General features: G+C 37.9%; 1 protein-coding gene across 1 annotated transcript in view; it reads right to left on the bottom strand.

Moving 5' to 3' along the window:
• LOC103916832 (transmembrane protease serine 7-like) overlaps window positions 1–17,266 on the bottom strand; it is a 24,924-nt gene that overhangs the window by 4,968 nt on the left and 2,690 nt on the right. The window contains exons 5-15 of the mRNA XM_009323888.1: window positions 16,380–16,561; window positions 16,245–16,283; window positions 15,263–15,482; window positions 12,488–12,627; window positions 10,895–10,992; window positions 9,857–9,969; window positions 8,812–8,945; window positions 4,591–4,698; window positions 2,860–2,979; window positions 2,055–2,238; window positions 1,087–1,358 (exon numbers count right to left, since the gene is read on the bottom strand). Coding sequence (XP_009322163.1) covers window positions 1,087–1,358; window positions 2,055–2,238; window positions 2,860–2,979; window positions 4,591–4,698; window positions 8,812–8,945; window positions 9,857–9,969; window positions 10,895–10,992; window positions 12,488–12,627; window positions 15,263–15,482; window positions 16,245–16,283; window positions 16,380–16,561 — 1,610 coding nt within the window. The remainder of the gene's footprint in view (window positions 1–1,086; window positions 1,359–2,054; window positions 2,239–2,859; window positions 2,980–4,590; window positions 4,699–8,811; window positions 8,946–9,856; window positions 9,970–10,894; window positions 10,993–12,487; window positions 12,628–15,262; window positions 15,483–16,244; window positions 16,284–16,379; window positions 16,562–17,266) is intronic.

Below are 17,266 nucleotides of genomic sequence, written 5' to 3'. Positions count from 1 at the left end.
CGGGGACTGGCTGGGCATCGGTCGGTGGGTGGTGAGCAATTGTACTGTGCATCATTTGCTTTGATTATTATTATTATATTATTATTATTATCCTTATAATTTTATTTCAATTATTAAACTGTTTTAATCTCAACCCATGAGTTTTTCTCACTTTTGCTCTTCCAATTCTCTCCCCCATCCCACCGGGGGCAGGGGGGGAGTGAGCGAGCGGCTGCGTGGTGCTCAGTTGCCGACTGAGGTTAAACCACGACAATGCCCAAAGCTTTTTGTTGTTATTTGTGCTCCAAACATTGTCCAAGTCCTAGTAAATTAAATTTCTACATTCTTTTCCATCCTCTCACTTCTAGGGAAGGACCAGAAGAATGAAGCTGATGGGGGGTGGTGGTAATAATTAAAAAAAAAAAAAAAATAAAAAATCAAGCCTGTAAGTCACAAGTGATGCTAAGAGCTTAATTCGGTACTATAGTATTGGCATAAGGTGTCATTGTGAACTAAATATCTTCAGTCATATTTTGGCTCAACAGTGAACATAACCTTTTCAATATCTGGATGATCAGATGAAGTACTGGGTTTCGGTTTGTTTGCTTATTTGTCTCTGAGGGTGGGTTGGGAATGAAACAGGTAAGATAGAAAAATATGGCTTTTTCACACACCATTATATTGATTTTTGAATATTACCTACATCATTTTGTTAAAAAGCAAGACATTGTAAGGTGGCTTCAATTGTAAAGCCATTTGCACTTCATTAGGCTATTACATTATTATCTAGATTTAAATCTTTTTTTAAAAAGGCTTATTAAGAAAGCCAGAATTACCATGAACATAAAACGGGGCACATTTTTGTAAATCTATGATCATTTGCTTTTCAATGGTCTGTGACACTCAAGTACGCGTATTGGCACTTATCACCTGCCATCCAAGCAAATATTCAGAATTCACAGACTGTAGCTAAGAGGATATTTTCTAGCTTTTTATAGACCTACTAAATAAACCACAGGTATTTTTTCTTACAACTATAAATATTTCATTGTTAGAGTTTAAAATTAAGCCAAACTTGCAAGAAGTATATCCAGGAAATGAACATACTATTCTCTTTTATGGCTCCCCAGCCAGTTACATAGCAGACAGTTCCATAAACAAATACGCTAGAGGTGCTGGGCAAACAAATGGGCTGTACCAGCTCACTGAAGAATACAGGCGTCTCCATTTCCAGCAGGGCAACGTCATAGTCTGAGATAGATTGGTCATACTGTGGGTGGACAATAATCCTTTTGATTGATCTCACAGATACATGATTGCTCTTTTCATTAATAGTGTGTAAGCCCATATACGCTCTCCATCCTGAAGGAAAGGAGTATCTGTAAAGAGAATGTTTTTAGATCGTCCCATTGGAAAGTAATGCAGAATCAGTTCACTCCATTTTATCTACTTTTTGGTACTGTTGAGATTCATCAAAACCAAAGTGAATGGAGTAGAATACCACTTAGGAAGATAGATGCGTTATAGTCTCCTAGAACATTAAGTAGCAGTTGTACTCACCATTTTGAAAATAATAATTTCTTGGAGCTATAAGACCAATTCTTTGCAATGCATCATGCTTTGGAAGTCAGAAAAATGTATTATTAAACTCTGTTTCCTCCTTGCCACATGCAGGAGGTACGTCTTTTCAATTTACATTACCTAAACTGAACATTGGTGAGTTTTACACTCCACTTATCAATAAATAGTCCTTTCCTTGGGAGAAAAGGCCATAGCTTCTACTCAGAAAATCCTTGCCTTCTAAAAAAAATGGTGTTTACCCTAAAATCTAACAAAACAGTGTGTTTTATCATGCAGGATTCACTGGCAATGGAGGCAAAATAACTACTTCAGATACTTAGGTCTTTTGAAGACAGCAGAATACAATATTGAGGGTTCATGTAGTGATATCATGTCACAGAGTTATACCCTGAATCAACTTATCTAGACAAGGAATAGCTACTGCAGACTTTTGAAAGCAACACTGTGAGGTAATTAAACTGCAAATAACCTACGACAGTATAACTTCTTCATACCTCACAGAATCAGAATCCAGGAAGCAATGGGCAGCAGATATGAGCCACCTATTGGAAATAACAGATGCGCCACATACATGGCCGTGTGCTCCCATCTGTAAACTTGCTTGCCAAGGCCACTTTCCAGATCTTGCATTTCCACCTCCAACAATTCTGTTTTTCTTAAGCTGTTGTCTTCCACAAGCTAATAGAAATAATGGAATAAAATAGTAACAAAAAACACAAAGTCATTTCACTTTGCTATACTTAATACATAAATTTTTATCCATAGACCTCAAAGCTGTTGGGAAAAAAAGTATTTTCTTACTGTCCAGTTGAGAAAAAGGTAAGGGTACTCACCCATTTTCACTCAATGGACAGGTCAGGAATAAACCAATCATTGCCTATCCTTCCTTACAGCTTTTTAAAGAGGTTAGTAACTCAAAAAGACATCTAACCACAATTCTAAGCTGGGTTGTTTCCAAAAGTACACTTGAATAAAATCTCCTATCTTTTCCCTCCTTACATACACAGCTCCTTGACTGCATTTCATTCAGCTCAAACAAGCACTAAGACCTACCAGCTTAACCTGGAAGTGTGCATTGCTTGAAATAAATCATCACAGATAGAATGGATCAGTGGAGTTAAAATGAAAAAGTGCAAAATTCAAGACAGACATTTTCATAAAGATGTTACCAGGAGATTCATTTTTTTAAATTCACATCTGATTTAATCAATTCTTAATTCAATAATGCTTGACTATAGCACAAATTCCTGACTCAGTTTCCCAAGTCATTAGCTAATTTTTAAATAAATGTTACCACACCACAGTTCATTTCATCAGATCCATCTGCACAGTCTCTTTTCCCATCACACTCAGGATTTGTTTTCAGCAAGCATTTTCCGTTGAGGCATTTGTATGCGTAAGGGGAGCAACTTTTGTAGGCTGAAATAAGAGAGAGAAGATAGTATCACACGTTTGGAGCCATGGTTTCAAATGATTAAAAAACCTTGCACATTCAGCCTACTCAGTGGTGAAAGCTGTTCAAAGCTACACATTCCAGTCTACTTGAAGTCATAATCTGTACCGTTGTAAACTGGTCCCTCTATGGAGAAGGGACAAGGGGGGATTCGCACCTCGAATACTGTGTTCAGTTTTGGGCCCCTCACTACAAGAAGGACGTTGAGGTGCTGGAGCGTGTCCAGAGAAGGGCAACGAGGCTGGTGAGGGGTCTGGAGCACAAGTCTTATGAGGAGCAGCTGAGGGAACTGGGGTTGTTTAGCCTGGAGAAAAGGAGGCTGAAGGGAGACCTCATCGCTCTCTACAACTACCTGAAAGGAGGTTGTAGCGAGGCGGGTGTTGGTCTCTTCTCCCAAGTAACTGGCGAAAGGACGAGAGGAAATGGCCTCAAGTTGCGCCAGGGGAAGTTTAGATTGGATGTGAGGAAAAATTTCTTTACTGAAAGAGTAGTTAAACATTGGACCAGGCTGCCCAGGGAAGTGGTTGAGTCCTCATCCCTGGAGGTATTTAAAAGACGTGTAGATGAGGCGCTTAGGGACATGGTTTAGTGGGCATGGTGGTGTTGGGTTGACGGTTGGACTCGATGATCTTGGAGGTCTCTTCCAACCTTAATGATTCTATGATTCTATGTTCCACTCTGATTAATGACCACACTAATTTCAGTCTCCACTGTCCATGGGGAAAGACAGAAGAGCCTTCAACTGTCCTCACTCCCATTTTAATTAACTCTAAACTGAGCAAGCTAGGCTTGTCAGATCTGTTGTTTTACTTTCACCAGCACTACTGGCATTGCAAATTATAAATCTTCACAGCAGATATCATCTGGAAGTCAACCTTTTTGTTTTTAAGTGAAAGTTGATAAACTTGTGGAAGAGCTTTATACCTCATCTCCAAGAAATTTTTGGCTAAGGACTATCACAGTTTACTATGTGGGAATCCTGACACTAATGAAAGCCTGTTGCTGAAATCTATCATTCTTATTATCAGTTGTTTACAGTGACCTCTAAACAGTGGTAGGGATTTTTTTTTCAACAAACAAGGACATACTCCTGGCTACCTCAAGGACCTAAGATTCAAAGCAAGGCAAAAATTATAAAGGCAAAATGCAGCAAGTCACTAGGGAGACATTAGTAGTACCAGCAATGTCTGTAACCATGGTATATCTACAGTAAAAAGACTATGCATGTGGCAAAGGGCAAAAGTCCCAAAGCTATTATGTCTCTCTCCCTTACATTATTTGGTACTGATCTGGCAGCAGTTGGGGAAAAAGTGCTCTTCTAACAGGATCACCAGCAAGCTGTGGTTAGGTCATCTAACTAAAATCACTGTTATCTTGGATTTTGCTTCATTAATTTCTTGTCTAGACTCTCCCGAGAACTAGTTATACTCTGCATGTTTTGTTTTCACTATTATGAAACTTGTACTTTGTGCTATTAAAAAAATATATAGAAATACTACATTTATCCATTAAAATAAGCATATTCCTGCTTCTGCCTTCCACCACTTTTTGGAAAATAGCTAAAAATATATACTTACAGCAGTTGTTTTCATTACTGTCCTCCCCACAGCTGTCATCATCTTTACAAGTCTTATACTGATGCTTACACTTCCTATCACCACAGTTCAACTGTTCTGGATTACAACCTGGAGAAGAAAGGTCTGTAAGTGTTTTAAAATCCAAATAGCTGGTTAGCAGCCATGTGCTACACTCCCTACCAGAAGTCACCTTGATGTTACTGTGCCATCCCTGCCAGACATTAGTCTACCTTGGTTTTGATAGCCTTCAGTGACAGAGACTTGTTGCATTATCTAACTTGTGCTGCACTCTCTGACTTTGGATTACCTCCTGGTCACTCTTTCTGGCATCTCTTCTTTGTTCCCTATCTTCTTTGATGTGCAGTGCCCAATTTGATACAGTACTCTAGCTGAAACCTTCCCACTGGTGACTGGGAAGATCTTTTCAAACTCTTGTCTTACATCCTAGCGTGACACTTTAAAAAATGAAACAACAAAACACCAAACAAACACAAAACACACAGAGAATTGTATGACTTTGTGACTCTTGAGTCAGCTTTTGAGCCACTATCACCCCCCAGCCATTTTTTCAGTAGAAAAGCAACTTAGGCAAGCCACACGTGTATTTGATTACCTAAGTTCAGATCTTGTCTTTATTGAATGGAATATCATTTTCTCCATATACGTTCTCCAGCTTATCAGGATCATTTATAAATCCATCCCTCTTTCTATTGTGTGACACTTTTCCTATTTCATAAGCATCTTCTCTAATCCATCATTTAGATCACTAACAAAAATTATGAGACATCCCATAACAGATACTGGCAGAATGATGATAAATATATCCTTCCATTTCGGTAATGAGCCATTGGCAATCATTCTCTGGAAACAGTTTTCTATATTTTTTTCTCACTGTGTTTCCTTTACTTACTGATAAGTTTGTCACACAAGACAGTGTCAAAGTACAACTTCTCCTCTATTTATCCTCTCACAGCAGAAAACTAAAACAAAATAAAAAACTCCATGCTAGTTTTTAATACTTTAACTGTTTACAAATAGTTTAGTTTGACCACTTGTTGCTTAATATTTTTTTTGGAAGCTAAACTTGTAAAGATTGGTGTAAAATTCTCTTCTCATTTTTTCTGTTCTCTCACTCTTTGAAGAGATGCATTACACAACCTCTTCTGCGGACTTTTAGATCTTCACCCACATCCTTCATGTGATCTTAAAGATAGCCATTAATATTTTAGAGATCATTTCAGCCAGTCTCTAAACTTCCTAGAACAAACAGTTTACAGGAGAACACAAACGAGAGATAATTGCCCTACTTAATTAATCACTACCATCTGAGCAGCCTTTCCAGCCTTCAGGCTGATTGCTTGAAGGAATGCATGTTCTGTCTGCATATCTAAGTACAAGCTAGAAAAATATGAAACTAATGGCACTAGAAATGCTGTCACAGTCTAAATGTATTAACACAGGACTGTACCATGAAGAAATATTAAAATAGCTATTAAAAAACCAAGGCTAGTGTCATTTATAAACTAAATTGAATGTTAAAAAAGGAAATGCTATCTTACTGGGCACAATCTCCCAAAGATTTTTATCAAGCAGTCTGAATTAAAGGAACCAATATTCACCTAAACAGACTTAGAAAATTAAATTCACATTCACTGCCTCAGTCTAAGGGTTGAAAGTAATTCAGCACAGATACATAATTACTACCGATAGTGAACACCTCTTTAATTTGTAAGGTAATATATTTTACACAGGAGCATCTAAGAAGAGAGAGGGGGAAAAAAAAAGTCAAAACTAGGCATTTCTCTTTAGTATTATAACTACAAATTTCCTGACATTAAAATGTTACAGAAATTCATCTCTCTGCTACTACACTCCAAGTTCATGTCTGATGTGAATAAGTGCTTTATCAAACACTTTTCAAATCCAGCAGTTTCATTATGAAACAGCCTTTCACCAAACATTTCTTTCACTTTTACTTAAACTAACAATTAGTGTTGATGCTAAGGTGTTTCTCTGCAATATATCAAAAATGTTTGTTCTATTCCACTTTTTCAGGTGTGCCAGCAAAAAAATCCTGTGTAGGATTATTTTCTAACTTTTAGCAACCCTCCTGTAAAATGGGAAGTAAAAGTAAAATTTTGCAATTTCCGTAGATCTAATTATTTGGCATTTTTCTAACATCTTAAAATAGCCAAGCTACAACATGAAAACAGTATGGCAGAGAGGCTTTAAGCATGACTCTTCTGCCAACAGCAGTTAACCATGAATAGTCAGTCTTTTCTTTAAAATAGCAGCTCAATGTGCTCTGGATCAGCTTCCAGGTTTAGACAAACTATTTAAGTTTTCATTGAGAGTCAGTAAGGACCCCTTGCTAGCAGGTGTTGCAGAAATATGACTGGGTTTCTTACAGACCTTTCCTGATTCCCCAGTCTCTGTGCCTCTGGAGCAGTGTTAGTTTTGGTTTTGTTTTGTTTTTTTTTTTTTTTGGAGGGGGGCGCTTCCAGAGGGTGGAACAAAGATTTTCAGAAAATATATATATTTACTTGTGATATTTCTTAGAAAAGATACACCTGCAGTATATTCTTTGTAAATACCTTCCCTTTAGTAGTTTCCAGAAACATTGTCTTTTTTTGTTTCTAAGCCAACCAACTTCTTTCTCCCAATTAACATCTAGGTAGCTGAAGTTATCTGTGATTTCAAGAGATCAGTTCAGTTTGTGAAACCTCTTCAGATCCTCAACTTGCTTGACTGAGTGTAGTTCTGTTCATTGCTGACTTAGAAGTATTTATGTATTAAGATCTCTGGTATAGATTCTTGCTTCATGCCTTTCATTAGAAATAAGTGGCAGATTTTGTGGTCAGTCGTTCTGCAGGACTCAGATGTTTTCAGGGATTTCTTTTTCCACCAGTGTGTGCCTCATTCTTCTGGAAAAAGTTACAAACTATACTGTGTCCTGTGGTCACTCTGGTTACTGCCTCAAAAATGGTTCAGAGACGAGTCAAAAGCTAAGAAGAATACCTTTTTCTGCAGAGAAACCCCCCAGTTTTTACTGCATGTACAAGTCTCTACTTTGTGTGCTCTGTTTCTAGCACTGATCCAGCAAGCAGATGTAATTGATTACGCAACGGCATGTAATCAATTCTTAGTCACTATCTTAAAGATCTGTATTAAGACTCAACAGGAGGGGTAGATTAGCTGTGATGTGTCAGTATCAAGTTGATACAGTAAAGGCGTTTGTGGAGGGCTATCTGAAAGAGCAGAATGTATTGAGAGCACTGGTCTTCCATGATAGCCTTGCCTGTAGCAATAGTAAAAGGGAGGGGAAAAAAAAAAAAAAGATTCATTTTCTCCCACATCTTTAGTACCTGCAACCACCCACATCAGATTAGCTTCTTCCTATTGTTGGGAGCCTACCAAAGCACGGTTATTAAAATCACAGGCTCTGCTCTTGGAGTTGGCCTGGAAAGCAAATGCCAGCCATCAGCTGAATAACTTCAGGGAATGGTGAAGAGAATACAGAAAGACTCTTGCTTTGAGCTAGTGCTGGCTGCGTAGTGTGTGCTTTCCTCCCACTGGCATCACATGCAAGACGGTGAAGAGGACTAAATGACTCCAGATCAGAATTGATTAAATAAATGTGGAACATAGCTGTTTGTTCCTTCAATCTCATTTAGCTGTTAATTTGCCTGTGGTGCTAGAGGGGAAAAAGTTTAAGTTGACTTGACCTGGGCAGAAACAGGAATTTTTTTGCTGCGTATTCTTCCACAGATCATCTATCTGTGGAAGCCAATGTCTGGGGCTTTTCTTTAAAATAGCCTGACTATAGAAATAGAAAAGACTGACTATTCATGGTTAACTGCTGTTGGCAGAAGAGTCATGCTTAAAGCCTCTCTGCCATACTGTTTTCATGTTGTAGCTTGGCTATTTTAAGATGTTAGAAAAATGCCAAATAATTAGATCTACGGAAATTGCAAAATTTTACTTCCCATTTTACAGGAGGGTTGCTAAAAGTTAGAAAATAAGTACTAGCTTCTAAAAGCATCTTTTACCTAATTTTGTACATCTATTTGTTCAATTAAATACACAACAACATTTTAAACATTTCTCTCTTGAAATTAGGTTAAGAAAAAAAGGCAGGTCGATTTGTGTGTGGTTGGTCTGTCAAGCACGGTTTCTCGAAGATTTCTCCTTAAGAATTAAAGCACATGCTTATTCACTTACGATCTGTGTGACTGAAGGCTTTGTATTCAATATAAAACCCTCTGTGTGTGACCAGTTCATCGGAATGGAAGTTGATTGTGACAGAATAGCCATATTCTCTGTTTCTGTTGTTTTCTGAGAGAGCTTTACAATATCTAGCAAGGCAAAAGTGAAAATAATTAATTTCTAACCAAACTGACCATTACCGTCCAGCTACCTCTCCTTTTACTGAAGGGTACCAATGCCAAAAAGATTTAAAATGATACAATAAAGATCAGTTATTCTTTTAGCATTAAAACAGCCCAACAGAAGTATTAGAAAGTCTATTTACAAATGCCTTCCACTCCACAACTTTTCTGAGACTAGCAGACTTTGAAACAAAATACAGCAAGATGATCAGTGTCAGAATCTACCTTATAAATACAAACCACTTCTAAGTGTGCTTGATTTCAGATTTCCCTTTTGGGTTTGCAAACCCAAAAGGCTACAAATCCAGTAATGGAGTCATACAGCCAAATCCAACAGCTGTTGCTGGTTTCAATATGCTCCTTCAAAGAGACAAATCACTCTGAGTACTGTTTTGCTGGGGTTTTTGTTTGGGGTTTTTTAATTTGTTTTGGGTTTTTTTAAGCACACACATTGCAATTTGTCTTATTTACAGAAAACAATTACATTAACTGAAGAGTAAGTGGTAAAGAAAATGAAACTTCAGATGATGCAAGCTCTTCACTCATGTCAAGATCATTGCCAGGAATTAACAGTTCAACTGCAGCTGCATAAAGTCCTGCAGTTTTCTATGTCATTGCTCTTAAGGGGAACAATAAAGTAAGTAAATGCCTAACAACGTAGAAAAAGCAGGATGCTTAAATTAACATGATGACAAATGTTTGGTACTAGGGCAGGATTAAGAACATTATTCTGCCAAAATTCAGTGGAAGCATGCCAGTTCTTGTTGAAATGTATCTTTCTGCACTGGAAGTGGTGAGATGTTTTTTCTTAAGTACAGTATGTTGTGCAGAACATCAAAGTGCAAATTAATATGTCAGAAAATAGTGTATTTACTCACCTAACCCCATCAATTTCTAACCAGTCTTTATCACATTTACTGGACCCTGGAGACTTCTCTTGAATTTGTATTATGAGGATTTTTAATGAGAGCTTATAGCCAGGCAATGGTGCCTAAAAAAACCAAAGGATAAATATCCTGATACACACATCCACAAAATAAAAAGGCCTGTGCTTCTAAGATGCTAAATCTTGTTTTACTTATTATCAGATTGAAAATATTGCATTTTTTATGATGCAAATAAGCACCTTTGAAGAAGCACTATATCTGAGGTTCATGCTATGTTTGTACTGCCACGTGTTCCTGTAGGTCAAATAAGAGATTTAAGATATCTATGGCAGCTGGTCACTCAACTGCATTAGCTATGACCTCTCTGTTTTAGAAAGCCTTTTTCTTCCCTTTCCTGCATATAGATGAGAGTTTTGTGCTACAAGCTGCTAATAATTTTCATTAAGCAGGTGAAAGGTAGAGACCATTACCAACTCATAGACATGAAAAGCATCCTTTTCCAGGGAGAGTCAAAAAAGCAGTGAAATGCTTAATGGAGCAACAGATAAACACACCAGGAAGTTGGTGGAAATCATGAATGGATTCTAAGTCCTGCCAGAGGGCTCGCTGGAAATCCAGAGCTGAATTTCTGAGCAAGAAAAGGTCCTGTTTCTGCAGAGTTCAGGGAAATATAGTGTGGTCTCCGTCATATGAGGCATGATTTACACGACCATTTTTTCCTTCTGACATAAAAGCAAAGCCCTGACTATTAGCGATTTTCTCTGATTGCTAGGAGTTGTCATCTTACCCATCACTTTGTTTCTGTCATGAATACTCCTCAACATTTTGGAAGCTGGCAATGTTTACCTCCCATAGCTGGCACTTGTACATAGGAGAGGAAAGAAATGAGTGCCTGAGAAGAAGTCAGGTGCAGTGGTCTTAGTACATTTTCCCTTCATGTCACCCACACTGAAAGCCATTTCTCCCAATTTCATGTCTATATCACATAAAGCAAAGTCATTACTACTCAGAAGAGTTCCCAGCACTTACTCTGATGATCCAGCTGCAGTCAATGTTTGGTGGGTAGTAACTTGGGTAATAAGGGGAACTCAGTGTCCCATTCCAGGAAATATAATGACCACCACACACTGGGAGAGAAATACATCAGCAAGCAACACAGTTATCTCAGCTGGGCTAAAGTGCAAAGCCTACTTCACTTGCTAGGACCCTTCTCTATGTATAGAGTTAGAAGAATGGGTTGTGACAGTATTAAACTCAGGTTTTGCTTGTATTAACAGAAAATCATGTAACTTCCACTTTGCCATCACTCTGAATTTCTCTTATGTTTGGATCAAATTACAATTAGGGATAAGCACAAAACGCCTCTGACTGGAGTTTTTTAAAAGACGTTCTTTCATGGTAAGTGGAAGAAGCAATTAAATGTGGACAAAACAGACCTCCCCCTTCCAATTTACTTCTGAGCTTTCTGTAGACAGTTTCAAAAATTAAAAACCAATTAGCCCAATGAAGTGAAACCTCTCATTAATTTCACATAAACCAGGAAGTTTGTGTGTCAGTTCTCAGTCTGAAAATTCATGCCACATTTGAACAATATCTTCGAGGTTTTATTTTCTACCAAGAACTCTCCTAGATATCCAGTCCTTAGTGCTTTTGGTTTCCTTTAGGTAACATAGTAAATGCAAATATGAATATAACAGAAATTAAGACAGTTTTGAAATAGCAAAATTTTGTGGCAAAACCTGGACTATATGTCATTTGGAGTATCCATCTTCAGAACAATGAAGGAATTCTAATTTGTAATGTGCGTGGGATGAGTATTTGCCTAGGCAGCATCCACAGAGACATAAGCTGAAATGTGTAAGCTTTGGAGAAGTTTATCCACATGTTACCCCCTATGATTTTTTCCGCAAGTTAAAAAATAGCCACTTGCTTAATTGTCAATTTTTTTTCATTTAGACCTTACCAAACAACTGAGACTAAACTTTCACTTGTGAAACCCCTGTGTCTCCTGTAAAATACTACGGTTTATCATTGTTCAAAATATTTCACTAATCACCCAGAACTCCTGCAAAATTCATAGTACTCCATAGGTTTGGAATACACTTCTTGGGTCTTGAATACACTTTTCTTATGCAGTTAACTACACTGAACAGTGCTTTCAGAAAAGGATCAAAGACATATTAGAAGTATTTGCTCTTGTTTTCCATTTTCATTAAACACGCATTCCCCGAGCTGGGGATAGATTGCCAAAACTGATAGAAGTGCTGCTCTGCCACTGGGGCTATCTAGCTTTGGCTAGACATATAGTGCTTGTAGTGCTATCTGGCTGGCTGCTCTGTTACCATTGCTCAGTGTTACCCATGTAGTAAGAGTAATGTCTGGGAAAGATGGCTTGGGTATTAATCAGGAAGACAAAAAATATCCCAGACCAAAGGATATTCTCTATTCTTTGTTCAGTTCTCAGACTTTTTTTTTTTTTTTACTGGATCAGAATGACAGTTCCCTCACTTATATGCCAACATTCCCTCCCCCCAGATATGTTCAGGCAATATCAGCTTTTTTAGAGGCAACAAGAGGAGTAAGTGTGTTTAGATCAGATGGTTGTTTCTATTAATTACTTACTGATTTTTGGAACGGCTTGAAAGTGAGCTTTTAATATGTTGCTTTCTTCTTTTTGGTCCAGTGAGAAGGTAAGCAACATTACATTACTTGATGAAGTTAAACGTACAACAGGAGGAGTCCGGGCCCCAGGTCCACACCATCTGAAATATTTTACAAAAATTGCATTAAAAAAAAAAAAAATTCCCATGTTCCAGTCATCTTTGCTGAGAAACTGGGCAGAAGGAACACTGATCTGGTCATCTGTGTTTCAGAAGTATTGCCCTGGCAACAACTTCCCTTTTATTGTTCCACTCAATTGATACTACACGAGACGCTAGAGTTTTTTTGAGGCTGTGTTACTCAGAGTGAACATCACAGATATTCTTGCCTAACAGGTGCCTTGGAGTTTTCAGACCTGTAGAAGCATCAGAAAGGCAGTGCCAGATTATGTTACTTCAGTAGCGATAGTGGTACTGAGTAGTAGCGGGTAGCACTGAAAAGGCAACAAATGCCAGTGCAGCAGTGTTGGGCAGCATCTATGCAACAGATTACAAGCCCAAAGCATTTCCAATCTACTAATATTTAGCTTGGTTTCATGTCACAAAAGCTGTCACACAAGATGTGGAGCCCCATGCATGGCAACTATTTCTTCTTATTGTTCTTCTTTTGTTTAAATAATGATAAGTTAATTTATATCCTGAAGCTTGAATACTTACTATCACTTGTAATTTGAGATGCTATTTCTTGCATCTGTAAATTCACTCTTGCATTTCTCCCATTTTGAAATCCACAGCATATTTTGGATTTCTTTTCATTAATTTACAAATCTGCATGTGAATAATTCCTAACAGCTTTCTTTTTTTTCTGTGCACAGCAAATTAAAACCATTAAGACCAGACCTCACAGTAAGAGAGTATTTCCAGCACACCCCTGCATCAAGTTCTTTGACTTGACACTGAGATCCAGAGTGGCAGCATTAAAATAAAATTTTTGAAACTTAAACTGAAAGTAGTCCTCTTCTGCTTTTAGCAGGCTGTTCCCTCTCCCATTTCACGTGAGACACTAGACAACAGATCTGTGGTTTGCTTCTCTTTTGCAGACATTATTAAATCCTTTTTATCATAATACCTGTCAAATACTTTATAAAATGAACAATTTGAGTCCCCTCCCCACTGCCAGGTGGAAATCTTTCAGCATCTTGATCTACCCACGTTGACAGCCTGGCTTATCTTCTAGCTGTACCTTTTGACACAGTATCATCAGAAAAGCAAGGCAAGCACATATGAGAAGAGTTGTCCACATGAGACACCTACTTTTACAGTATATCTCACAGTCTCAGCTCACTCACACTTTAGTATTTGTCACTGAACTGTTGTATTACTGCAGTTTACAGAAACTGATGAGAATCTTTTTAGTCACTGTGTGTGATCCTAGGACTGGACATCAGGGAATAATGGCTATGATACAATAATTCCTGCCTCCCATGGATATTGGAGATATTATTATTAGTTCTACTGCATCTGTCCTAAGTATATGACTAGCTGCTTTTAGCTTAAGTAGAAAAATAGTAGGCATATGCAAAACCACACAGTTGCTAGGCTGGCAATAAAAGTCATCAAAAAAGTTGACTTTTTTGGAGATACCATAGGGCACTTAACACTATTTCAGTCACCAAATTCTGTTCCAGTTCTTTGATTGTGCATTGATGTCTGTCTTTCTTGAACTTTCTGTCTTACACCTCACTGCATCGATGTTCTCTGAATGTGTTACATCATACACCTGTGTTGGTTTTGCCAGCTTCCAGGTGCTTTCATGCCCTTGACCAACTACACTTCTGGTTCCTAAAAAGCTGAGCCATCACTAATAATGCACAACAGAGTAACAGTCCCAGCAATAACCCATAGTCAGCAGCAGAGCAGATGCAGCCCAACATCAGGAACGAGATTGTCCATGCTGTGCTATAATCTGAGACCAACTCCTTACAAAAACCCTGTGTTCACTCCATGCCTGGCTTTCTGACAGTCTGCCAACAATGGCAAGCTCTTGTACCCTGTTGCATAAGGAGAGAGACAAAAGTCTGTTAATGGAGCTGAAGATGACTACCTACTCATTTGAAGTAAGTTAAAGCACTACTAAATAAGTGTGTTTCAGACACTGTAACTGAATCTGCATGCTCAGCTAGCCTCTTCCTAAAGTTCTTAAAAAAAAAAAATAATTCCCCCCTTAACACCATCCATCCTCAGATTCTAAAACTTGTTTATTTATTTTGTTAATGAAGACATGTTCATGGTGAATTACATGTCCATACATGAAATTTGACTCTGAAAAGTGGGAGCAGTGTGGTCACTGAAGGTTACAAGATCATCTGATCTCACTTAAGCAAATGGACTACATGGTGGCTCTGGGGATAGAGCCTTCCATAGACACAATACCCCTGTTATGAAAAGGGATTTGCCTGTGTCAGGACTGCTTTAAAACGTGTTTTCTAAAAGCAATAGAATACAATACTCTAAAAAAATTAAAGTCTGTATCTTTTTGAGTTGTGATAGTAACTGCATGAAATTGAAACCAGTAAAAATTAGTCATAATGTAGAATAAAACCCACAGGAATTTATAATTCATTGGAGGGGGGAATAATATGGAAGATCTTTTTGTTAGCCTTATGCAAGATTTTTAATTAAGTTGTATTTGGAGTCTTACATTTTGGAAGCCTGTTTGATATCATTTTGATACCTTGACAGTTTCAGAGAGTTTCTGTACAGCTCAATAAAACATCTTTGTTCTGTGCTATCATACCTTGTAATGATCTTGTTCTGCAGAGGAAGAAGGAAATCATATGCTGATAAGTGGTGTGATGCACAGCTCTCTGGAGTGACACCATGCAAAGTGATAACTACCAGTCTCACCACATAGTTAGAAGGAACTCGCAGCCTCCATTGATAAAAAGACTTTTTGGGATTCATCAGAGTTAGAGTCCTGTTGTTACCTGGCTTGGCATACAGGTCAAAGGATACTGCTATACAAAAGAAGCTAGATCAGTGGTTGAAAAACTGTTAAGTTGAAAGATATATTAAGTTATTGGGTAAAATTTCAGAAGAGGCGGCAACAATCGCCTACCCGCACTTCTTGATTACTCTAATCTCCTCTTCCCTTACTTTTACAACTCTATTCCCTTTTCCCTACCAGGATGCATCACCTTCTCCCCCTGCTCTGGCCAAGAAAGCAAAACACCTCACCACCACCAGTTCATCATACACTCAGCAAGCCGGAGGGGACTTGGCTGCAACTGCTACCAGCTCTGCTTGAAACCTACTGCTTCCTTTGCTGTTTTCTCTTCACCCCTGTCCATGCAATGAGAACACTAAGAATATGAAGCCAATCTTGAGGTGTGCTTGATATGGAGAAACCAAAGGGACTTAAAGCTCTACAGTATTTGACTGATCACTAACTATGAATAACCAAAATTATCTAGTCACGAGGTAAATAAATTATGTATAATTTTATATAGTAGCTTTTTAAAAGATGCCAAGAAAAAGAGACACAGCTCATTGCAATTCAGTGGGAGGTATTGAATTTCAACCATTATAGTCAGAACATCAGAATAAAAGCTGTAAGGCATTTTCATCTCAGCCTTTATTTGAAGCACAGGCCAGGGAGGTCCCTGGTCTGGTTTAGTTCACAGGCCCAACAGATATAAGAATAACTGGGAAACTGCCATTCTTATGCTACAGGATTTTTTTTCCCAAAGTGATATTAGTTGGGATTGAAGAATAATTACCTGATTTTAGCATCACATCATATTCTGTGGAATCTGAAACTGAAATTTTATAAGTATCAGCTACACAAGCCAAAGACACAAACTGAAGAAAGAAAAATAGACAGAATAGGTGTTAAATGACAGGTACGTTGTTACCAAAAAGCTCCGTTGTAACGAGATCAAAATCTTCCTCCCCAGAAGAACTGAACATGTGAGCTGCTTGTTTACTACTGATTTCTTTTTGTTCCACTGGGGTTAATTTTTTAAGAGAAGCAACCATATCTTGTGGTGCCCAGAATGTATGCCAGTAGTAAGCTCGAAGTCCAGACTCTCCTTCACTGTCGAGGGAAAAAAATACATCATAAATACACTCTAATTAGTATTTTGGACATGCTTTCCACTGGTCTGCATTTCTGGTTTGCACAGTTTCATAGCCAGTTGAACTGCTGTGCAAAAAGTTGCAGCTGAACACAGTGGCAAAAAGCTCTCATTTAACAATTGCTTTTTTTATACAGTAGAAATACTTAAAAAATATGCTGCTTAAACAGTAGCACACTGAGGCTGAAAACTACACCTCACAGAAAATCCTTGCAATAATTTTTACGGAATTGGATATTTCCACCCCTGCTGCATAATTACACACTTTTAAGACCATATTACAGTTCTAGACACATTTTCCTTAATACTTTTAATTGAGTCTCAGACCATATGACAATATAATTTTATGCCCATACATTGATACATTTCACACAATTCTTGTTAAAATAAATAATCTGTATGTGTGCATATAGAAAGTATTACTTAAGTAAGTGATTCAAAGAGACAGTCCATCACAGTCTTCCTTTCAAAATGGTCTATGGACTGACCTTTCAGAAGTTTTCAAAGCCTCTCAGGATAGTAGTAGCCATCTGCACAATGTATTTACATTTCTCAGCAGGAGCTAAAGTAGAGTGCCCTGCCCAAAATTGTACCTTTAAGTTGTTTTGAGAAGTTAAAAAGGAACTTTATTTAAATAGAGAAAACCAAAATAAGATTCTGCAAGT

This window comes from Pygoscelis adeliae, unplaced genomic scaffold, assembly GCF_000699105.1.
Source record: "Pygoscelis adeliae isolate BGI_AS28 unplaced genomic scaffold, ASM69910v1 Scaffold124, whole genome shotgun sequence".
Classification (NCBI taxonomy): Eukaryota; Metazoa; Chordata; class Aves; order Sphenisciformes; family Spheniscidae; genus Pygoscelis; species Pygoscelis adeliae.
This window is presented reverse-complemented; position numbering and strand designations above follow the sequence as displayed.